The sequence below is a fragment of the Saccopteryx leptura genome, chromosome 7, assembly GCF_036850995.1.
Source record: "Saccopteryx leptura isolate mSacLep1 chromosome 7, mSacLep1_pri_phased_curated, whole genome shotgun sequence".
Classification (NCBI taxonomy): domain Eukaryota; kingdom Metazoa; phylum Chordata; class Mammalia; order Chiroptera; family Emballonuridae; genus Saccopteryx; species Saccopteryx leptura.
Window position 1 is genome coordinate 67,333,667 of NC_089509.1, and position 24,961 is coordinate 67,358,627.

The 24,961-nt window shown below is 36.1% G+C and overlaps 1 protein-coding gene across 5 annotated transcripts in view; it reads left to right on the forward strand.

Annotated features, from left to right (window-relative positions):
- UBE2E3 (ubiquitin conjugating enzyme E2 E3) overlaps window positions 1–21,256 on the forward strand; it is a 97,871-nt gene extending 76,615 nt beyond the window's left edge. For 4 of the 5 annotated variants that reach the window (XM_066345804.1, XM_066345801.1, XM_066345803.1 and 1 more), the window contains 3 exons: window positions 14,886–15,018; window positions 18,999–19,146; window positions 20,617–21,256. In XM_066345804.1, coding sequence (XP_066201901.1) covers window positions 14,886–15,018; window positions 18,999–19,146; window positions 20,617–20,714 — 379 coding nt within the window. In that variant the 3' untranslated portion in view covers window positions 20,715–21,256. Of the gene's footprint in view, window positions 1–11,491; window positions 11,551–14,885; window positions 15,019–18,998; window positions 19,147–20,616 lie in introns of all 5 variants that reach the window. The other variant, XR_010746630.1, reaches the window with a different exon arrangement.
- Window positions 21,257–24,961: the final 3,705 nt, after the last annotated feature.

Consider the following 24,961-nt stretch of genomic DNA (forward strand, 5'->3'; position numbering starts at 1 on the left):
ATAATGCTACAACTAAAAATTTAGAAGGCTTTATGTTAATAGGATATTGTGTTTTCTGTAAGATCTTATCCTAATGAATACTCAGTTTTAGCTTATTGTGTAACAATGGCTTTTGAAGTTTTAATTTTTTTACTTGACTTCTGTATTCCAGTAATGCCAGTGGAACTCTTATGTCATGTAGATTAATGTATTCTTGATCTCCTGGTGAACCTTTTGCCGTTTTACATTCTTTTAGATGGTAAGAAATTACTAAAGTCCCTGAATGGTAGTTACAGGTCTGAAACTGTTCGGTTCTGTTTAAAAGTATTTTATAGCACAATGGTCATATAATATATAGTGATTTTACTGGCTAATGTTCTAGACTTAATAGTTACACATTATATATAATTAGTAATATATTTTCCCATTAATGTAGAATTTTCTAAATATTAGAATATAAAGTGAAAGCATTTACTTAATGTTTAACTAGGATTTTAAAATAAGATTTGCCTGCCTTTAATAGCACTTGGGTCTATGCTTTAAGTCTGCTTCTGCTTTATAAGCATAAGAGGGAGGAAATTGAAAGCATAGAGCAGCAAGAACAAGGATCAACTTTTATAGCGTTATACTTTTTAAAGACAAATGCTTGGCAGAATTATTTGTGCATTATATGAGTGGAATATTATTGAGACATTTTCTTGTTTGATGAACTTTTTTTTAAAAAAGTTATTCCATTCTGTTTTTATTGCAGCTTTTTGAAGTAGTGACGTAGTGACAGAAGGTATGCACGGGTATGCCCCTTGACTAAGCCCAACATAGCTAGCATTACCTTGGTAAAGTCACTAAATCCAAAGATGATAATGAGTTTTAGCAAAAAGTTAATATAGCGTATAACATCTGTCTACACAATGGGAGTAACAATACAGATCCCAAGTGATTATGTCACATCTGAGGATTTGAATATTTTTTTTGTTTCCATTCTGTCGTTTCCCTTTCTTCCGCCTATCAGATCTCTTGTTAGCTTTTTTTTTTTTTTTTTTTTGAGAGAGAGAGAGAGAAACAGAGAGAGGGAAAGACAAGCAGTTAAGGGAGAGAGAGAGATGAGAAACATCAATTCTTCATTGCGGCACCTTAGTTGTTCATTGATTGCTTTTTCATATGTGCCTTGACCAGGGGGCCACAGCAGAGGTAGTGACCCCTTGCTCAAGCCACTGACCTTTGGGCTCAAGCCAGCGACCATGAGGTCATGTCTGATCCCACTCTCAAGCCAGCAACTCTGTGCTCAAGCTGGCGACCTTGGGTTTCAAACCTGGGTCCTCTGCATCTCAGGCTGACGCTCTATCCATTGCGCCACCACCTGATCAAGCTCACCTGGTTAGTTTTTAAGCCTCTTTTTGCTCAGACCGCACCTCACACTTGAAATCAGAGTCCCTTGTTTGGAGGGTAATGTGGGTAGGACCTAGAAATTAGTAATTTTTAAATCTCCACAGGTGAGCTGCCTGGCAGCCAAGGTAATTATACTATGGTTTCAGATGCCAGTGAAGTTACAGTAAGTCCTCATTTAAGTAGATGAGTTCTGCAACTTTAAGTGAAACAAGGTACATTTGACTCTTGAACAACATAGGTTTGAATTGCATGGGTCCACATATACCTGGATTTTTTTCAATAAATATGGAGAGTACTACAAATGTATTTTCTCTTCCTTATTATTTTCTTAGGATTTTCTTTTCTCAAGCTTATTTTATACCATAAGTACAGTATATAACATACAAAATAATGTGTTGACTGTTTATATATATTATCAGTCAGAATTCCAGTCAACAGTATGCTACTTGTAGTCAGGTTTATGGGGAATCAAAAGTTATACATGGATTTTTGACTTGCAGGTGTCACTGCCTCCTAACCCCAGCATTTTCAAGGATCAGTTTTATAGCAGGCAATCTTATCATAGGTTAGTTGATATAAACAAGAGTTAAGTTCTTGTGGCATCTCATCAACTTATAAGGAAATTAGTTTGAAGGAAAAGACATATGTATTTGAGGACCCGCTATTATTTCTAATTACTTATTAATATTACCTGAGAGTTTTTGTCCACACTATTCTTCTCTCTCTATTATGTGAGCACACCAATGTTAACTTATGGGAGGATAAGTCATGTCTTAATATGTGTTAGGACAAAAAACCAAAACAAAAGAAAGGATCAATTTGTTAATTACTACTTTTTCTGTCTCTTTTGGCGAGTTAAACTTGCTTACATAAGTGACTTTGCATTTATCCAGTATTATGTCGTGTTAATGATTTTATGTTGTTTGTTCAGTATTTGTATAGTCTCTAAGGACAGAGATTTTGTCTAGTGTGTTCACACTATTTACAGCACCTACTCATACTCAGCTCATTGTGGGTGTTCACTAAATATAATAAGACTGAATCATTAACACTGAGTTTTGGGAATATGTAACTGTTTTATATTTGTATATATATTATGAAGCTTTATACTTATCCACTGAGCAAAATATCTTCCATAAAGGAGGCAATTAATTTATTGAATTTCAAGTCTTTTGCTGGTCAGGGATTCTGTATGGACATTATACTTTGGAAAAAGATTCAGCACACCGCACTAACAATTTCTTGTAGAAATTTCATTTTCGTACTTGGCCCTCTCATCAAACTTCAAAACAAAATGTATAGAAAAACTAATGGACAAACAGGTACTTTAGCTGAGTCTGTGCTTAATCTATAGACTATACTAGAGCTTGAAACATTTAATCAAGTTGTTAGTTTTATTTTATCCAGTCAAAGTCTATTTTAAAGTAGAAGGTAGACAATACAAATGAAATGATTCTGTCAACTGTGATTGACTTCTGATACAGATTTACAGTATATTTTCAAAATGGCTTAAGTTTTGGATGAGCCCTTAACTTGACAGTGTGTGATGGGGGAAGCGGAGCGACCTAAGAAAGCATGGTGGTTCTAGTCAACATGATTGAAAAGCTTTTACTAAATCTTTGTTATTTCAGAATTAGGAAATTTCTTCCAGATTTCCTAGAGTTCTCTAGTTTTATAATGGAAAATAACAAGGCATGTCATACTAATTCACTCTGTCTTTTAAAATCTTTTATGGTTTAGATTTTCTCCTCTGGTCTTAGCGCGCTTCAGCCATAGAATACTCACTGGGCTTTTTTTCCCCCTTATTTTTTTTAAAGTAAAAAAACCTAAAACACCACCTCCTTTTATTATTTTTTTTAACATAGTAAACAATTGAGAAAAGAGTATACAGTGAAAGTAATTTTCTTTCTACTCCAGAGCACCAGATACTTCTTAGGTAATAACTATTGCATTTTCTTGTGTCTTTTCAGTCAGTTCATAATGACAGCATACACATGCACATTACTTTGTAGCTTATACCTATAATAGAAGCATTCATATCCACTGCTCTATACCTTCCTTTTTCATTTTTTCCAGTTAATGTATATCTTGGAGATTTTTTTTTCTTTTTTGGAAAGAAAAAGAGAGAGAGACAGAGGCATCACTCTTTTTTTCACTTGGTTGTGACGGATTGCTTTTCTATGTGCCCTGACGGGGGCTCGAGCCGATGACCTCAGCGTTCCGGGATATTGCTCCAGCCACTGTGTACTGGCCAGGGTGGAAATCTTTCTAAATTACTTGTGTTTTTCTCAAATCCTTACCAAATGAAGGCTTCATTACTATCTTACATCCTTTTCAAACCCAGCCTCTCCTATCTCTTCATGTAATTAATCTCCTCTGTCCTGCTCTTCCTTGCTTTGTCTGTCATGCACCTGTCACAAGTCTGCCATATATCATCGTGACTTGTATGTGGTTCTCTCACCTCAGTAGTCATCTCCGTGTCTCTGTACTCTTTTCAGAATCTGGCCCTTCCCTCCTGGACTTTAATTACCATCTCAGTACCGGGATCTCACATCTTTATATGTGCAGCCTAAGCCCCAACTGTGAGCTGACATACCTGATTCCTGGATATCTCAAAGATGTCTTAATCCACTGTGTCTAAAACCAGCTTCTTTTTTATTGTCCTTGTCTTAGTAAATGGCATCTATATCTCAGTTCAGAAAACTCTGAATTATTCTTAACCTACCCATCTTTCTTACCTCCTCCCATATTCCAAACACATGAGTTTTTGGTTGCTGTTTACCTGATAAATCTCTCTCAGATCCACTCAAATCCATCATCTCGATCTCTGGTACCACTTCGTACAGCCTGCCACCATCTTCACCTGGGTGACTGCAGTTCTCCCACAACTTCTCTATCCTCTTCCCTACAAGGAAGCTTTTCTAAATGTACATCTTCCTGTGATCTCTCCCCTGCTTCAGATATTTTGATAGCTTTCTATTACATTTAGAAGAAAGACAAATATTTTAAAGATAGCCTGATAAGGTCCTGCGTGGAAATTTGTCGCCGCTTGCTCTTCAGTTCCATCTCTGTTTCTACCTCAGTGGCCTATGTGTGGGCCCTGCCACGCCCCTTGCTCTTTCTGTCCTAGGGCATCTGCATGTGCTGTCAGCCTTTCTCAGCTCTTCTTTCCCATCTAGTTAACTCCCACTAGGTGAACCTCCCCTCATCTTCCTAACTAGGTCACATTGCCCTGGTGCTCAGCAGTGTATACCCTCTCCTTGTAGCACAATTTCATGTGTACATTTATTTGATTAATATGTATACCGCTAGCTAGGTGGTAATTTCCCTGAGGGCAGTGGTCCTTTTAGTTTCCAGCATAGGTGCTCAGCACAAAACATAGACACTCAAAACTTTAATGAATGAATGAGTTTATTTCTATATTCTCCATTTAGTCTTCTTTGGAAAGTATGCAAAATACTATACTTTGCATATTGTAAAAGTTCAAATACATTTTTTAGTTTTAAAGGGAATGTATATGCTCAGGAAGGCACAATATGGATTAATAAGCATTACCATTTACCACCAGACTTCACAGGTCTTAAATTTACCAGAAAGAGATCAGTCTGGGGGAGAGGAAGAGGAGGATACGATAATTGTGCTAGCAAATATCGATGTCTGTCTTGTATTTAGTAGAATTAGTTTCCTGTATTGTTTCCTAAGCCATCTTTCCTCCTCCATTGTTTTCTATCTTTCCCTAATAACTTGTGAACTCCTTATTACTTTCAACTGAGAGAAATAGTGACTTCTTCCAAAGTACTCAGGAATACTGCCTGTTCACTTATAAAACAGTGGTTTGAAGTTTGGAAAGAGATAGATATGTGCTTCGCGTTGTGTTCTGTCTAGATACTCATTATCTGCCCGTGTGCTAACCATGATGAGACTTCAGGGGAAGCTGCTTAATGCTGTGAGCCTTGGTTTTCTCATCTGTGAAGCTGAAATAGTTATATTATCTATCTCATAAGATTACTGGGAAGATTAATTGAGGTAGATAGATATACAGCATTTAACATGGTAACTATTAGCAATGTACAAGTGCTTAATTAATGTAGATGGTTGCTGTTCCTGTAGCTGCTATTATAGTTGGGACACATTTTCTCAATACAAAGTTTGCTTAGGTTTTCAATCTAGTTCACATATGTCCATTTAGCCTGTGATGTACGTAAATGTAATTAAATTTGTTCTGCATGCCAAGAATATTCCAAAGTGGCAACCACCATTGATAACCCTGTTAAAGTGAACAACTGATAACTAAGATTACCTCCCCTCCCCTTCCTGTGTTCTAAGAAAGTAGAACTCAGTAGGCTTCAGCTGTGAGAGCACAGTGTGTACTAGGAGGGGAAAGGATGATGGGTATTTGATTAGTAATTTGGAGTGAAGGATAGGTGTTCTTGATGTCTCTGTTAAGTAATAGAAAAGTCAGGGATCTACAGATCTCAGTACCTCACTTAAAGTGATGGGGGAAATGGTTTAAATTGACTTTGTGTGAGCCAGCATTAAAACCACGATTTATATTACTGTGGTTAAAATGTGTTTCAAGTTCCAAAGTACCTGATTTTAAAAAGATTTTTGGACACATTCCTTTTTAAGGAATTTTTTTTATAAACCAACACTTTTTTTTAAAGCAGCACTTAAAGAAACATTCACTACTTGATTTAATGTAGAAACATTTACTTGTTCTAAACTTTGTCTTTTTTTCTAATTAGTACATTTTATATTTTTAGAGTAGTTTTAGGTTCACAGCAAAATTGAGCAGAAATTATGAAGAGTTCCCATATACCTGCTGTCCCTGTCTGCACAACCATCCCAATACCAATATCCCTCCACCAGTGGTACGTTTGTTACAATCGATGCACTTACATTTAACACATTTTTCTTGCTTGAGGTCTGTAGTTTACATTAGGGTTGGCTGGGTGTTTTACGTTCTGTGGGCTTTAACAAATGCATAATGACATGCATTCACTAATGTAGTGTCGCACAGACTAAATTGCACTGTTCTAAAGATCCTCTGTGCTCTGCCTCTTTATCCCTCTCTCCCCACTAAACTCTGGCAACCACTGATTTCTTTTTATCCGACTCTAGTTTTGCCTTTGTCATGTAATTGGAATCAGACAAATCGTAGCCTTTTCAGATGACTTTTTCCACTATACATTTCCAATATACATTGTTTTCTATATTTTTTTCCATGGCTTGATAGCTCATTTGTTTTGAGTGCTGAATGTTCTGTCATCTGTGTGCACAATAGTTGATCCATTTACCTGCTGAAGGTTATCTTGGTTGCTTTCAAGTTTTAGCTATGTTAATGTGGACATAACTTTTCAGTTCATTAAATACCAAGGAGTACAATTGCTGGATTGTGTGGTAAGAGGATGTTTAGTTTTGTAAGAAACTATCAAACTGTCTGCCAAAGTGGCAGTTCCATTTTGCACAACGAGTAGCAATGAATGAGAATTCCCGTAACTTCCACACTTGCCAGTGTTTGATGTCATTGTTTTGAATTTTGGCCCTTCTAATAGGTATGTGGTAGTATCTCATTTTTATTTGTAGTTCCTTAATGGCATGTCATAATTTGTTCGAACTGTTCTAACAGAGAACCATAGACAGGGTGTCTTATAAACAACTTCTCACAGTTTTGGAGGCTCGGAAGTCTAAGATTTGGTGTTTGGTGAGGACCTGCTTTCATAGATGGCTATCTTGTTTTGTCCTTCCATAGCAGAAGGGGCAGGGGAGCTCTGGGGTTTTCTTTTGTAAGGGCACTAATTCCATTTATGAGGGCCACATCCTCATGACCTAACCACTGACCAAAGGGATCCCCCCCTTAATAATATACTATGACTTTGGGGGTTAGGATTTCAACATGATTTTGGGAGGTAGACAAAAAATAAGCCCATAACAACATAGGGTGTTGAACATTTTTTCATGTTTATTTTCCATCTTATATCTTCTTTGGTGAGGTGTTTGTTCATTTTTAAATTGGTTTATTTGCTTGTTGATATTTAAGAGCTCTTTGTATATCTTGGATAACAGTCCTTTATCAGGTGTGTCTTTTGCAAGTATTTTCTCCCACTCGGTGACAGTCTTCTCATTCTCTGGCATGGTCTTTTGCTGAGCATATTTTAACTTAAAGTTTAGCTTGTCAGTTATTTCTTCCATAGTTCATGCTTCTGGTGTATTAAAAAGGTTATTGCTATACCCAAGGCAAGCGAGGCTTTATCCTATGAAATCTTTTAGGAGGAATGTTATAGTTTTGCATTTTATTTTAGGTGTATGATCCATTTTAAGTTAATGTTTGTGAAGGATGTAAGGTCTGTGTTTAAAATATTTTACATGTGGCTATCTAGTTATTCCATCACAGTTTTTTGAAAAGACTATCTTTATTGTATTGCCTTTATTCTTTTATCAAAGGTTTACTTTTGACTTTATTCATGTGGGTCTATTTCTGGTCTGTTCTGTTCAGTTGACCTATTTGTATAGTCTTTTGACAATACCACACTATTGATTACTGTTGCTTTATAGTAAATGTTGAAGTTGGGTAGTGTCAGTCCTCTGACTTTGTTCTCCATTAATGTGTTGCCTATTCTAGGTCTTTTTCCTTTCCATATGAACTTTAGAATTGTTTTGTTGAGATACACAAAATAACTTGCTGGGATTTTTGCATTGAATCTAGATCAAGTTGGGGTTAACTAACATCTTGACAATATTGAGTCGTCTTACCCATGAACATAGAGTATCTCTTCATTTATTTGGTTCTTTGATTTCATATGTATTTTCAGTAGATTTTATTATACTATATAGCATTTTAAAATTTAGTCATGTTACCCTTACCAGTGGTGGTACAGTGGATAGAGCATCTACCTAGGATGCTGAGGTCCCAGGTTTGAAACTCCAAGGTCACTGGCTTGAGCTACCTCCTCCCCACCCCGCCAGGGAACATATGAAAAGCAGTCAATGAACAGCTGAAATGCCACAACTACCTCATCTCTTCTCCCTTCCTTTCTCTCTGTTTCACACACAAGCGCGTGCACACACACATTTTGGTGAAAGTGGATAAGGCCTACTGAAGTTATGCCAATATGGCATCTTAGTTCAATACAGTTCCTTCATTTTTAGAGCTATAAAATTAAACCCATGCTTAAATAAGAATTTTGTGTAAGATATTTCAAATTTATACCCACCCTATACATATAAGAATATTTATTTTAATGATTTAAAATAGGACCCTCACCACATACCAGTTTTCATAGTCAGGGTCAACTTAAGTTGTAGTTATGTTCTTTTCTCCTTGAACTTAGTTCAGCTCATTTTAAGATAAAACTTTTTGCTTCAGGAATAAAAAGCACTCAGAATTTAGTATAAATATAAATCTTTTCATTTGGCTTAGTGTAAGATTAAACACTGTATATGTTAAAAGCATATATTTGTGAATTGTATCCATTAATAAATTAAGCACTTGAAAGTTCTAGAAAAAATAGTGTTAATGACTCTTGCAGTAACATTAGTTGCTGAATTATATGTTAAACTAATGAGAAATTGACCAATCCTCATGTTGCTAATATCTCTAATAGTGCCACTTGTTAGCAATAAAAGCAGCTAGTAGCAGAAAATTCCCAGGTGCAAGTTTGTCACTATCTTAACTTCCTGCACATAGAAAATATAATAGCTTATGGGAAAAATAATATTTAAAATGAGGAAATGAATGTCTGCAGGGGGAAAACAGTACAATAACAGTACTTCTCATTTTCTGAATAGTCCTTAAACAAAAAAATTGACTCCTCAGTTATGGAATTTATCTTTTTTTGGCATTAACACCTACTGAGGTTTGGGTAAACAAAGTCCCTATTAATTTTATCTTTTTTCATAATTTTACTCACAACTGGAATGATTTTTACTTTTGCTTTATCAATGAAGTAAATTGCTACCATAAATGAACCCTTCCTTATGAAAGTAATGTAAGAAAAAGTTCCATTTCCACTTCCTTCTTTTTCTCTCCTTTCCTCTTCCCTCTCCTGCCCCTTCCTTCTTTCCTTTCCCATTCCCATTAAACTTACTCTATAAGATCTCCTTTTCTTTTTCCATTGGGCAGATCCCACAACTCTTTAGTCACTTTGAGTTATTAAAATACATTTAACTTTTAGGGCATAAAAAGCCCCATCCACTATAAATTTAAGAGCCCATTCCACAACTTGTGACTTAATGGAGCTTATGCTCTAGTGAGAGACAGACAAGTAAATTAGTTAGAAAAGATACAGAATATGTGAGAGAGTGATAAATGATACAGAGAAAAAATAGAAAGGAGGATATGAAACATGAAGATTGTGCATGACCTCTTAGATAGATGTCCAGGAAAGGCTTCACTGGGAAGACAGTGGAGCAAGCCAAGTAGGTGTCTTGAGGAAGAACAGCATTCAGGCAGAGACACTGTGGCGCAGAAGCTTTGTAGTGAAAGTGTACATTCTGTGTTGGATAAACAGGTTACCCACGCAGCTGATCAAGGAAGAGGGTGGTGGGGGTTTCGGTGCAAAGTGTAAACTGCCTAGTTAGGTCATAAGATGCGCCTTGAACACTGGTTAGGAAGGTAGGTAAGCCTTGGAGGGTTTTGACCAGAATTATATGGTCTGATATACTTTTTAACTATTGCTCTTTCTGGTTGTCATATTGAAAGGAGACCACGGTGGTCCTAGGGTGAAAGGTGGAAGCAGGGAAGCTATTGTAATTCACCATGGAGAGAGTGCTGGTGTTTTTCAATCAAGGTTGGCCTGGTAGGAATAGGGAGTAGTATGATTCTGGGTGTGTTTTGAAGAAAACCCCAATAAAATTTGCTGGTAAACTGGATGTGGAGTAGAAAGTGTTGTCAAAGATGTAAAGAATGTTTAGTGGCCCTGGCCAGTTGGCTCAGCGGTAGAGCGTCGGCCTGGCGTGCGGGGGACCCGGGTTCGATTCCCGGCCAGGGCACACAGGAGAAGCGCCCATCTGCTTCTCCACCCCCCCCCTTCCTCTCTGTATCTCTCTTCCCTTCCCGCAGCGGAGGTTCCATTGGAGCAAAGATGGCCCGGGTGCTGGGGATGGCTCCTTGGCCTCTGCCCCAGGCGCTAGAGTGGCTCTGGTCGCGGCAGAGTGACGCCCCAGAGGGGCAGAGCATCGCCCCCTGGTGGGCAGAGCGTCGCCCCTGGTGGGCGTGCCAGGTGGATCCGGGTCGGGCGCATGCGGGAGTCTGTCTGACTGTCTCTCCCCATTTCCAGCTTCAGAAAAATACAAAAAAAAAAAAAAAAAATGTTTAGTAAGAATGTATAGCTCTGGAATTCAGGATAGAAATCTATGCTGGAGATAACAGATTTGGGAATTAAGAGTTTGTTGGTGCTATTGGAAATTATAAAAACAGTGTGAGCTCACCAAGAGTAGATAGATATAGGTAGAAAAGAGGAGGTCCGAGAACTTAGCTCTTGAGGAGTGGCAATATTTAGAGGTTAGGAAGATAAAGAATAGTAAAAATGATTGTGAAGGAGAGGCTCGGAAAGTTAGGAGGAAAACCACTAAGTTATTCTAACAATGAAACAGAGAAGATATATCAAGGAGGAAGAAATGACCAGTTTGTGTTAAGTGTTGCTGGACCAGGCAATAAGTTGAGGATTTGGGAAATGAGCATTGGGTCTAATGGTGATGTCATTGGTGGCTTTGGATGAGAGCTGTTTCAGTGGAGTGATGGGGAGTAAAAACCTGTTAAGGCATTGAGATGGATGGGGGCTAGATGGGTATAGGCATAGAGGTTTGGTTTTAATTAATGTTGAAGAAATGGCATTTTGACATTCTTGAGGGTGTGAGTCACAAGAGAGGGGAAATAGATGATCCAAGATGGTGTGTAGAATGACTGGAGTGTTTCCCTTGTAGAAAAAAGAAAGAGATTTGAAAACTAGTGAAAATGTATAAACAGCACCTATCTTAGATTGTCAGTGTTTATCACTCATTTTCTCCTCTGTGAAGCCTCTATGGCAGGTCAGCTGCTAGCCTCTAAAATCATTTGTTTGAATTAGGGTGGAGCCACTTCTGCATCTAACACCTTCCCTCTCCACCCTTTCCCTACCCCCAAAAGAAAGTCCTGGCTAGCAGATGACACCTTTGTGAGAAGGAAAAAGCCTCTTCTTATTCCAGGTAAGGCAGCAAACACAAGGGCTGGATTTTAGCCCGCACCTTAGGCTAGATGGCTTTTGAACAGTAAAGGGAATTACACTGCTGTAAGCTGCAGCCCTACTCAGTCTACTCCAAGACAAAGAGAAAGTCACATTTAATATTCTGCTGTAATAAACATATCTTTTATCCTGTGGCACAGTAGTATAAGTGACAAGAAAAATTTAGAAACCAAGAGTTTGGTGTGGGAATCCCAGCTCTTCTACAGCTGGCAAAGGGGATGGGTTATTTAGTTTCTGTGCCCTGGTTTCTTCAGGTATAAAGGGGAAGGATTTGGCCTCAACCAAATCCTTTCCAGTCTGAAGTTCTGTGATTTATTAAAATATAGTAAGTAATCCACAGCTTACCTCTATCCAGCCATATGAGACAGAACATAGTTTTGCTAAGAACCAAAAAATATTGCTGAGGAAATTTGGATTCTTATATAAATAATTATTTGCAAAATTTGACGAGATTAAATTTGATGTAGCAGCACTGACATTATAAGGGGAAATAAAGCAAAACAAAATAAAAGCTAGTTTATAGACTTGATCCAAATTCTAAGTCTTTTTGTAGTTGCGAGTCATAGGGAAAGTTATTTAACTCCCCAAACCTTAGTTTCCTCATCTAACAACAGGAATATAATAATAGTACCTACTTCATAGTTTTGTGAGGAGAATTAAATGAGTTATGCACTATGATGTATGAACATTGCTGGCTTATGATATGGATGGAATAAACCTTAGCTAACATTATTATTATTACTATATAACATGTCAAGTTTAGGAACATTTTATTAAGAATGTTAATAAAAGTCTCTGACAATGTAATTCAATGTTATATGGATTATCTTGAGTCACTAGGGAAAAATTAACTGAGAAGAGGAAATGCCATTGAATTATGTTTAACATGCAAACTTAGTGCCCGTTTTGTATGTCTGTAGTCACAATGAAAATTCACTTAGGGAATAGAATATACTGATTCTCAAATGGTGACTGATCATACAACTAATCATTACTGTAAATAGTTCCAGTTGCTTTAATACTTAAAACTTTTGCAATAGTATTATTTTCAAAAATATATTTTTTCTAACTAGGCCAAAATAATGATTTATTTGTCATATATATCTTAAAGATAGATTTTTGAAACAGTCTGTATGAACTGTTTTTCAGAACACATAATTGACTACTGATAGTAGCATCACTTAACCTGTTTACAGTTCATAGTTTGTTTTACAATATTAAGATAAACTGATTAATTCATTTTTAATTATACTGAATGTTGTGTTGTGGTTGACATCAATGCTTGTTGGCACTTTTTTTATGTCTAACATGCAGATTGTTTCTAAACAGATGGTCACTTTACAAAAAAGAAAACATATTTAATACATTAGAAAGCCAAGGTAATTTTTGATGGTAAGGTTAGAGAAAAGTGGAAGTATGTAAGGTAAATTTGAAGAGAATTTTAAGAGTATTGTATGGGCCTTACTGATAAGTAATTATGAATTTAGATTTTATTTGAATTATCTCTCATTTGTATTTTATAAATGAAATGAGTTGAACATAGTGCAGTGTACCCCACTGAGATTTAGTAGCTAGCACCCATCACTCAGACCTTGGTTTCTCAAACCCTCCCTCCAAAAGGAACGCAGGCTCCTTGAAGAAATGGCTGATTACAAGGCTGGGAGCCTAGAACATCTTGTTATGCCAGAAAGTAAGGAAGTGCTCAAAGAAACTCATGGTGGCCTATCACAGGGAGATAGGAGTCATTTCAAGAGGCTTCCACTGGCCAAATCTGGAATAATTTGATTATTATACAAATTATTACACATCATTATTGAACTATAAATAATGAGCCATAAATCATTAGGAAAAGGAATTCATGAGACCTGACCAGTAATGTACACATTCATACAAACCAGAGAAGAAAGGGCTAAAGAGCCAGCTGGAAAATGCAGAGGAAATGCTGGATTTGAAAGTCATGATTTTATCACCATCATAGTAGTTCAGTAAGCCAAGAATCAAAGGTGTATCTTAAATCTAGGAGAGAAATGCTGATGAAGAGCAGGACATTTGCGGGGTCTTAAAATCATATATATCTGCCTTAAGTCTGCCTTAAAGTCATATATCTCTGTCCTAAGGTTGCCTCTTGGGTGTAGGGAAAAGGTGTTTGTTTTATTTTGTTTTGAGACAGAGAGAGGGACAGATAAGGACAGACAGACAGGAAGGGAGAGAGATGAGAAGCATCAATTCTTCCTTGCGGCACCTTAGTTGTTCATTGATTGCTTTCTCATATTGTGCCTTGACAGGAGGAGGGGGGGTGGCTACAGCAGAGCGAGTGACCCCTTGCTGAAGCCAGCGACCATGGGGTCAAGTCTAGGATCCCATGCTCAAGGCAGCAACCTCGGGGTTTCAAACCTGGGTCCTCTGCGTCCCAGTCCAACACTATTCACTGTGCCATTGTCTAGTCAGGTGGGAAAAGGTGTTAAGTAAGTAGTAGGAAAATTGGACAGCACTTGATCTGGGTAATGAAAATGAACATCAGCAGTTAGGGACAGGTGAATGATACCACGTGCCTCTGAATGTGATACCCTGAAAGAACACAGCTTCACTGTATGTACTGTTTCGGCCAGGAATGCACCACCTACATCTAGTCCTGAGGAAACATTAGACATGTTCAAAATGATGAGCATTCTCTTTAAAAAAGAACTATATTCTTCAAAAATGATAATATTATAAAAGTCAAAGATAGGGTAAAAGGTTTTTTAAAAAAACTAAAGGTGCAGGATATACATAAGATGTTCCTAAGATAGGATCCTGTAACTGGAGAAAAATTAGAAGTTTTTTAAAGGCACTGTTGGACCAGTTGACAACATTATTTGGTTAAAGTATTATTATGATACTATATTTACTAAATTGTAGCTGTATTGTGATTGTATTTGAGGTTATTTTAGGAAATGCACACTGAAGTATTTATGGAAGAAGGGCTATGATGTATTCAGTTTACTCTCAAAATGGCTCAGAAAAAGGCACTCTGTATGTATGTGGGTGTCTTTAGGGTTTTGTGTACATATACATGTCATATACATAGAGAGTAGACAGAGGGAGATCTAGGTACACTTATATGGATGTTCTTGACTGTGATTTTTCTGTAAGTTTGAGATATTTCCAAATAAGTTTATACACATGCTTGTGTCCTCATTGCGACTTATCTCTTACTTGTTCTAGGTGGCTAGTTTACCTTTAATGTTTATTTGAATTAAAATGTTAACATTCTTTGCTCACAGATATACACATTGATTTTTAATTTTTCTTAAATAGCGCTGGGCCTAAAGGAGATAACATTTACGAATGGAGATCGACTATACTTGGTCCACCAGGTTCTGTATATGAAGGTGGTGTCTTTTTTCTGGATATCACATTTTCATCCGATTATCCTTTTAAGCCACCAAAGGTAAGAACCTAGAAGTACATTCTTTAGCATTTATTCTTCTTCAAAATCAGTTTATTCTAGAGATTAAATATGTATTGATGTAATTTAATTTCATTGTTTTTTATGGATTGATATGGAACCTCTCATGTACTAAGAACTTTAAAACTGCAAATGTAATTGATTTCTGCCTTTACAGATAACTTTGTAATCAGCAATTTATTAATTATAAATAAAAGTATACCACTCTGCACATCAATAAAGCAAATGAAGTTTTGATTTTTGATATGAGGGAAAATATCCTATGAACCTTTCTTAGAAACATACTGGGATTAAAAAGTAAACCTGTTTTACAAGTGCTAGACATAAAGGTTAAATAACTTGAATTTTGTGCTATATACCTTACTTATCTTTATAGATGAGTAAAAACTAGAAAAATTATGGTGAAGAAGAGGGAAACTAATAAGTATTTAGTGAACTTATTTTGTGCCCTCTGTAGATAGGATGTAATAATTGGAATGACAGTGGTTGGGTGACTTAATGCCTCCTTGTTGTCTCTGAATATGAATTAGGTGGTAACAGAGAGGATGAGTTGTGCCTTGTCATGACTGGCAATTATCTTTCAAGTCTTAAACAGAACAGTTACTTAAATAGCTTTATCCTCTGACTTCTCATTGTAAAGTGGTGAGGCCTGCAGGTAAAACCCACCAGTATTAAGACTGAGCATAATTATTCTTTAGTTAGAGCTTTCTGACGTGTTAGGGGAAAATGTGTTATCAATGATGAACTGTTTTCTTTTTCAACGTAGCTCTTTCTGTTCCCAGTACCATGTAAAATATGTATTTGCAGCAATTTAATGCCAGAAAAAAATAAAAAAGGAAAAAAGGAAGAACAAAACCCTAGTGTGTTCTCAGAGAACAACATTTCCACCTAGTGGTATTTACCTCAAATTCAGATACCAAGGTTTCCTAGCATCTAGAGGTTTTTGAGTGCTTTACTCTGTGGTCCTATCAGAATTTAAGATCTTTAAGTGATTGTCTTAACGCTCTCAGGTATACAGAGTATGTCTTATTAGATCAGTCAAATAAAGGGATAAAACCCTCATACTAATAATAACACAACTTGTATTCGCATTCAAAATAACTATTTAAGTGACAGTATATCCCTAACTGCTCAATTTGCATTTAGTGGTTTTCTGTATTAAAGAAAACAAAACTTTAGCAAAATAACTCATGACTATATAGAGGTACTAATTTTTAATGCCTTGTTTTTCATATGGGAAAAGTGGTTTTAATGATAGCAAAATTAGGAGAAAAAATTTGCAAGATTTACTTTTTATAAAATTACCTTTGTACGTGAGGGGAAATTTGTTAAAGAAAACTTCTTAGCATCTTTTGATGGAAAGTAGAAGTTGACTAATAGAAGGGTTTTAATCTATAGTTCTACATTTAATTTCTTGTAATCGTTTTGGTTAATACAATATTTTTTAATTTAGCATGTTAATTTTTGCTGGTCTTAATATTTTAATTTTCTAGCCTTTTAATGTTAAATCTTTTTATCTAAGGTATCTTATACAGTGTTATGAAACATTCAGATCTATATATATAGTTGGACAAGTGAAAAAGAAGACTTCTGCTGTTATCTTAGTGTTAGGTATAATTATTTCTCTATAGTACTGCTTATTTTTGAAGTTCAGAAAGTTGTTAAACTTCTTGAATAATAATGAATTCTCTTCTATTGTTAATAGCTAAAAGGATTCAATATTAATTATATTGTTTTTAAACCATATATACAGACAGCTATCAATAATTTGAACATATATTATTCCCATATTCTTTTTTTCTTTTTCTTTTTTGTATTTTTCTGAAGCTGGAAATGGGGAGAGACAGTCAGACTCCCGTATGTGCCCGACCTGGATCCACCTGGCACGCCCACCAGGGGGCGACGCTCTGCCCACCTGGGGGCAATGCTCTGCCCCTCCGAGGCTTCGCTCTTTTGCAACCAGAGCCACTCCAGCGCCTGGGGCAGAGGCCAAGGAGCCATCCCCAGCGCCCGGGCCATCCTTGCTTCAGTGGAGCCTCGCTGCGGGAGGGGAAGAGAGAGACAGAGAGGAAGGAGAGGGAGCGGGTGGAGAAGCAGATGGGCGCTTCTCCTGTGTGCCCTGGCCGGGAATCGAACCCGGGACCTCTACATGCCAGGCCGACGCTCTACCACTGAGCCAACCGGCCAGGGCCTTCTTCCCATATTCTATAGCACAACTAACAAATATAAATCAAGGTTCATGTATAATTTTAAATTTTCTAGTAGCTACATTAAAAAAGTAGACACAGTGAATTAATTTTAATAATATATTTTATTTAACTTAGTGTATCCAGAATAGTATCATTTCAACATGTAACCAATAAAAGAGTTTTATTAAAGCGATATTTTATGTTCTCTTTCTGGTATTGAGTCTTTTAAAATCTGATGTGTATTTTATTTATTTAGCACTTTTCAATTCAACTAGCCACATTTTTAGAGCTCTGTGTGACTAGCATGTACTGTATTCGAGTAGTTCTAGATGTGTGTGGTCTGTTCTTCTGGCACCCCAGCAAGACCAATGGCTTTTCCCCCATTAGACCAATGGTTATTTTGTTTGTTTTTAATTTTCCATCCTTATCAGAAATACACTTTTGAAGACTTTTAGTATTTTCTCTCATACACCACTTGGGAGATCACAGTGCGCTGTTAGTTCCAAGAGATTAGAAACTTTTTCCCTCTGCAACTCCAAACTAAGAATTAACCACTTACTGTTTGTGATTGTTTGAACACTTAAAATATTTGTTCCTCTAATTCGTCCTGGTTTTTACACATCTCAGGAAAATACTAGTTTCCTTTATTCAGTAGCTTAAGACCTTGCTTGTTTTATTTTCCTTTCTTGTCTAACAAGACAAATGAGCCAGTTATAGTGATAAAATGCTAGGAAATAGACTGGTGATTTAACCAACCTTCTTCTCTTTGGGATTTTGTGACAAGAAATTAGCTGAGTTGATACTGGTCTTTTCTACTAACAGACTGATGTAACTTTTGCTTTATGTTTAAAAAATTATTTACCAGTTCCTCTTACCTTTGGCATAAACCCATTTTTGTTCTCCCGTACTCTGTCTTTAAACAGGAGTGTTCAGGCGATGTGGTTACACATGCGCGCGCGCGCACACACACACACATAGAATTTGTGTATCATTGATTTTGATTAAACTAATCATATCAACGACTCACTTTGGTTTTAAATTAATGTAGTTCTTGCTTTACTGGATAAAAACCAGAAAATTTATTTTAATCAAATGAAACCTTTTAATGTTAAAAAAAATGTATTGATTGAGAGAGGGAGAAAATCATCAATTTGTTGTTTCATTTATTTATGGCCTTCATTGGTTGATTTGAGTATGTGCTCTAACTAGAAGTCAGACCTTTATCCTTGGTATGTTGGGTGGATGCTCTACCCCAGGGTTTGGGAACCTTTTTGGCTGAGAGAGCCATGAACGCAACATATTTTAAAATGTAATTCCATGAGAGCCATACAACGACCCGTGTACATTATGCATTATCCAATAAAAATTTGATGTTGTCCCAGAGGACAGCTGTGATTGGCTCCAGCCACCCGCAACCATAAACATAAGTGGTAGGAAATGAATGGATTGTAATACATGAGAATGTTTTATATTTTTAATGTTATTATTATTTTTATTAACTATTTGTGAGCCAGATGCAGCCATCAAAAGAGCCACATCTGGCTCGCGAGCCATAGGTTCCCAACCCTTATTCTAACCAGCTGAGCTACCTGGCCAGGGCATAAACTATTTGATTTTGTTGTCACTTAAACCTAGTATTCGATTAGCTCTTCAGTTAAATTATTCTGTATTTAGTTTAATCTGTGATGTGTTACTCTTCGTTCTTGCTAGTGAGACTTTTAGTTGGTAAAAAAGCATTTCATTTTTTCCTGTTTCCAATGTGACTGCCCTTAGGTTACTTTCCGCACCAGAATCTATCACTGCAACATCAACAGTCAGGGAGTCATCTGTCTGGACATCCTTAAAGACAACTGGAGTCCTGCTTTGACTATTTCAAAGGTTTTGCTGTCGATTTGTTCTCTTTTGACAGACTGCAACCCTGGTAAGCAGATCTTGATTACAATGAGGCCATCGTGTCCTGTTTCCATAGTGTAGTGGTTATCACGTTCGCCTCATAATGAGGCCATGGACACTAGTGAATTTTCTTGGTTAGCTTAAGTATGGATTTGAGAAGTGGTGGAAAGATCACCATAAAACATTTTATGAGGAAATTATCAATGCCATTTCAGTTAGAGTAGACCAGAGGCCTCTCAATAACTTCCTTTAGTTTTTTAATGGAATACTACCCTATACTTATTTCTCCCTGTTTTTGATGTACTCTATTTCTAAATTAATGTTGCCATACAAATCACTTTGACATAAGTAACGCGATGTCTAATACCAGTGCCTCCTTTTCTTCCTTTATGCTACTGTGTGCTTTAAAGCAACCAGTTAGTAATGAAGAGCGTCTTGTTTCTCTTCCTTTTTGGATTATAGTTGTATTAGATGTAGTAATAGTGGAGGATATTAAAAAATTATATAGCTCATGAGATTGTAGGACTAGACTATGATTATGTATACTTAGAAATAAAGTCATCTGCATAATTTATAGCACTTTCAAGAAATACATAAGTGCCACACATGATCTGAACTGAAGAGTGATGTGTAAGCCAGGGAATTTGTGTATGTTGTCTTACTAAGAGGTCACCTTTTAAGAGAAGTTGAGTTTTTCTTAACATTGGATTAATCACCAAAGTCTTTTATTATTATTTTTGGCCCAGCAGTTAGTTATACAGATACTAAACATAGATAGATAGATAGATAGATAGATAGACTGTAAGATTTATTATAGCAAAAGATTGGAAACATCCTGGATGTCCATTAATAGAGGATCTACCTTAAAAAGAATGAGACAGCTCTATGTGAACAGATAGGTCAAGTTCTCTAAGATATATTGAGTAAAAAAAGCGAGGCACTGAAAAAATACATATGTGTAACAATATATTCTAAATGCTTATCTGTTTGTAAACTCTGGGTAAAAATGTTGTAAACAGGGAACAATCATTTACCAGGAAAAGAACCTCCTGAATAATGAAGGTTTATTTCTCAGATTTAATTTTCAATTCAGACATCTATTTAAAACAATATGGTACGTTTGCAAATGGAGATGATACTTATTTGAGTTATTTTATTGCATATAACGAAGGAAACATTTTATTTTGAATAGCATTGCATTGTTAGCTCTGATTTATTTAAAATTACATTTTTTAATATTTATAAAAGGCAAAAATATCTTCTACCACACTTTTATTATTGAGTAAAATGCCAAGAGTAAAAAACAAGTTTTATATATTAAAAGCATACATCTTTTATAAAAATCATATTTATTAACTCAATATTCATTTTTTTAGTTAAAGGGCATTTAAATTGATTATTAATGTTAAGATGAAAAATCAGTATTTCAATGTAATAGAATGTTAAAACTGTACCTTTAAGACATATAATATTTTTTATTATTCTTTTCATTTTCCAGCGGATCCTCTGGTTGGAAGCATAGCCACTCAGTATTTGACCAACAGAGCAGAACATGACAGGATAGCCAGACAGTGGACCAAGAGATACGCGACATAATTCACATCATTTGTATGCAGTGGGAAGGAGCAGAAGGCATCTTCTCACTGTGCTGCAAATCTTTATAGCCTTTACAATACGGACTTCTGTGTATATGTTATACTGATTCTACTCTCTGCTTTTATCCTTTGGAGACTGGGAGACTCCCCAAAAAGGTAAATGCTATCAAGAGTAGGACTTTGTAGCTGTAGATTAGTTATGTTTAAAATGCCTACTTGCAAGTCTTGCTTCTTTGGGATATCAAAATGTATTTTGTGATGTACTAAGGATACTGGTCCTGAAGTCTACCAAATATTATAGTGCATTTTAGCCTAATTCATTATCTGTATGAAGTTATAAAAGTAGCCGTAGATGACTAGGAATTACGTCATTTGTATTAAAACCCAGATCTATTTCTGAGTATGTGGTTAATGCTGTTGTGAAAAATGTTTTACCTTTTACCTTTGTCAGTTTGTAATGAGAGGATTTCCTTTTACCCTTTGTAGCTCAGAGAGCACCTGATGTATCATCTCAAACACAATAAACATGCTCCTGATGGCCTAGTTTCCTGTCATGTTTTAAGTCTTGTTAGAAGGTTTGTCTGAGATGATTGTTCATGAAATAAAAATGCAGATGTGAAGATATTGAGCATTAAAGACTAGTACAAATAAATGAATTATTAAATAGAATACATTTGAAATCTTATTAAATGTGTAGAGTGTTTTTCCTTTAAGTCCTAATGAGAAAATATAATGACCTTAAAATTAAATATGTAAAATGATTTTAGACTATTGGTCTCAAAAACTTACAACAATGTACTTTGATAATATGATATTTTAGATAAAAATAATAATGAATTTCTGACGCACTCAGGAATCTGATATTATTATGGAACATTTTGTTTCCAAATTAGTGATTTCTATTCACCGTTGGGCAATATTGCCAAAAAACTATAATCTGGTAGCTGTTCTGTCTTGGTGCATTTTTTTAGTTGACTTCAAATATTGGTCTTGAATTTCTATGGTGTATGTGGTGTGTGTTACCGTTTTTATTGTGACACTTGGTCAGCAGATGTAGCCAGAGACAGAGTTGAATACAGAAACCCTTTTTTGTGCTGATGGTAGAATAGACCTCTGGATTAGTGTGCAGGTGTGGCATTATTTCTCAATTGAAAAAATAATAGATTTGCCTGACCTGTGGTGGCGCAGTGGATAAAGCGTCGACCTGGAAATGCTGAGGTCGCCGGTTGGAAACCCTGGGCTTGCCTGGTCAAGGCACATATGGGAGTTGATGCTTCTGGCTCCTCCCCCTTCTCTCTCTTCTCTCTCTCTCTCTCTCTCTCTCTCTCTCCTCTCTAAAATGAATAAATAAAATAAAAAATATAAAAAAAAACCTTTAAAAAAAATAATAGATTTTAAGGATTTCACAGATTATGTAAGTTCTTTCTTTCTAGTTGTAATTATTAAATTTTAGATTTATTAAAGGAGTTAGAATTAACTTTGCAATATTCAGATATGGTAAACTGTATAAATGTGCTATTTTTTTCTGAATACTTAATAATTTTATTGGGTTAATTCTTTGGTTATATAAACAGGTTTGTAGAATATTAGGCAGATGTCTTCTCCAGTAGTAAATATGGGAATAGAATACCATCTTAAAATTTATAGAGTAGGATTATTAGCATAAAAATACATTGCTTCAAATATAAAGTAAAACATTTATAGTTGCATATACCCTCACTAAGAATAGCGGTCTTCTACTGACTTGAGTGTCTTAAATCAGGGTAAAAATAAAATTACTTATGTTTCCATTTTTCACTTAAGGTCCCCTCCTTAGTATTTTGAAAAATTCAGGGTTAGGCCTATGAAAACTACTAAGCTTTAACTATTTAAGCAGTGACTAATAATCTGTAATGGAACTCAAGCCAAAATGATGAGGGAGGGGACCTTTTGTGTAAGCTGCAGAGCTTCCTGTGCAGGTTAGCTGTGGGAAGTAGTTCCCCGCTTTCAGTAGTATACATTCTACACCCTGGAGTAACCGTTTTCCCTTTGTGCTACAAAAGCCTTCATTGTGCTGAATGTTAGGACGTTTGGGATGCTCTCATTGGACTTCCTTCATTTACTATCAACCAGCCTATTTTGCTTATAACTTGTGGTCTGTGTCCTCTACTCACCTGAGACACAGTGGAGGAAGTGGGCTATTTGAAAGTATTTGTGACTCTTGCACAAACTACCTTTGTAGCCTTGAATAGGATACTTATTAGAGTTTCAATTCCTATATGAAACGAGATTTGAGCTTTGATTATATTCGTATTCCTTGTTAGCCCTCAAACTCAGATAATTCTGACCTTATGAAGTCTGTTACGCTTGTTCTGCTTTCTCTTTCAGGGAACAGGCTACAGTTTCAAATGGCCTGAAATAAAAACTAATCATCATTTGGTTTTCTACTCCTAGATTCCCTTAAAATTCTGAATTTTTTTTATCTTCTCTTTTTGAAAAACTATAGGTCCGCTCCCCAGTTGCATAGGTAGGTATTCATCTATCTATACTCTAAATGAGGGCTCTTTTTCCTTGAAACTTTGCTGTAGATATAAATTGTACTATTTCAAAACCCAGACTACTTCTCCTTCATTAAGAGCAAATTCTGCAGGTTAAATTCCAAATGCAACTGTCTAAGTATTCAAGAATGGTCCCAGCACATGCATGCCTTTGATCCTGGAGTGTTCTAATGACAATCCTATGCCGTCTGAGGAGTTGTGCATTGCACCGCTCCATGCAGGTACCACTCAGTTCCTGACGGGCCTTATCTCCTGTCACGTCCCCTGAAGAGCTGCAGGAAAGGGAGATACTGCTGACCTCGGTTGCCAGTGAAGGTGGGTTAACAGCGCGTCCCAGATTACACAGCTGGTATGTGCAGGTACCACCCCCATTATTTACCACGACGCGAAGAGCTTTTGTTATAGCATCCTAGTTCATATGGAATATGTCTGTATGTAAAAGATAAACATAGATTATTGAAAATTACTAAAATAAGGTACAGTTTTATATTTTAGTACAGTAAATCTTTATTTTAATAGTCTATTTTAAAAGTCTCGGATAGAACCTTATAATATATGATGTTACCGATAGTTTCCAATGAATATGAGGTTTCTTTATTTAGCTTCTGCCTTAGACATTTGTCATAGAAATAATTTTAACGTCGCTGATTTTTCTTTTTTTTTTTATTTGGAAAAAGTGAAATGATATCATTCTTAATTTACATCACCATACATCATATAACACCAGGAAATTTATAAGCATTTGTTAACTACTTTTTCCAAAATAATAAGATGTATTAGTTATCTAGATACTGCTTTTAAAGCTAGGAATCTTAAGTAATTACAGGGATAAAATTCTGCAGATGTGCAGTGTGCATTGACCCATGTAGATGCTACTCTTTCTATGAGAACTTTGAGGTATCATGTACCTGGTCAGTCTACTGACTTGTTCAAGTATATTCTTACTACAATATAAGAATGTCTGTATTGTAAAGTTGAAGTCCATTTCAATCATATGCTTTCAGATGTTAACCTGCATTATAATCATGTTAATGCAGTATGTTAACACATTTTCAGTTGACATTTATATTGTGGTCTTTGGAGAGAATTATGGCATGATATGAAACTATTTTAATAAAACTGTTGCACATTATTTTAAAAGGCTGAGATGATTCTACAAAAAGTAAGTTATCCATTTAAATTTCTGGTAGTGTTCTCTATTTTTGATAGAATGTTTAAAAGACTGTTTCTCCAGTGGACTGATAGTCCTTTCAAAATGGTGATAAAGTGAATTTCTGGGACTGATTTATAAACTGCATTGCCTGCAGTGTTCAGTAGTGTATAAAGCCTTGTCAGTCAGAACCTCCTTAGTTAGAAGTGAGAGTGGTCCTCTGCAGTGGGTGATGGTATCACACCTGGACTCTTTCCTCTCCTCTCCCTGATGGTTAAACTCCTAAGCACATCCCTGCAGGGCGTGTCCTGGACTTCTAGCATACGGCTCTTCTTTTAGTTTCCACCTCCTGTGCTCTCAGCTTCTTGGTATTACAGTAGCTCATGTGCCTAGAAGCCCAAGGTGATATTTAAATGATAACAGTCTATATGTTTGTTAGTAAGACCATAAGAAGCTAAGTTTGAAAATTAAAAAATATAGATAATAGAGTACCCAGATTCAGACACAGGGACAGTGTAAACATTTTTTAGTAGAATATAACGTATTTTTTGCTCCGTAAGA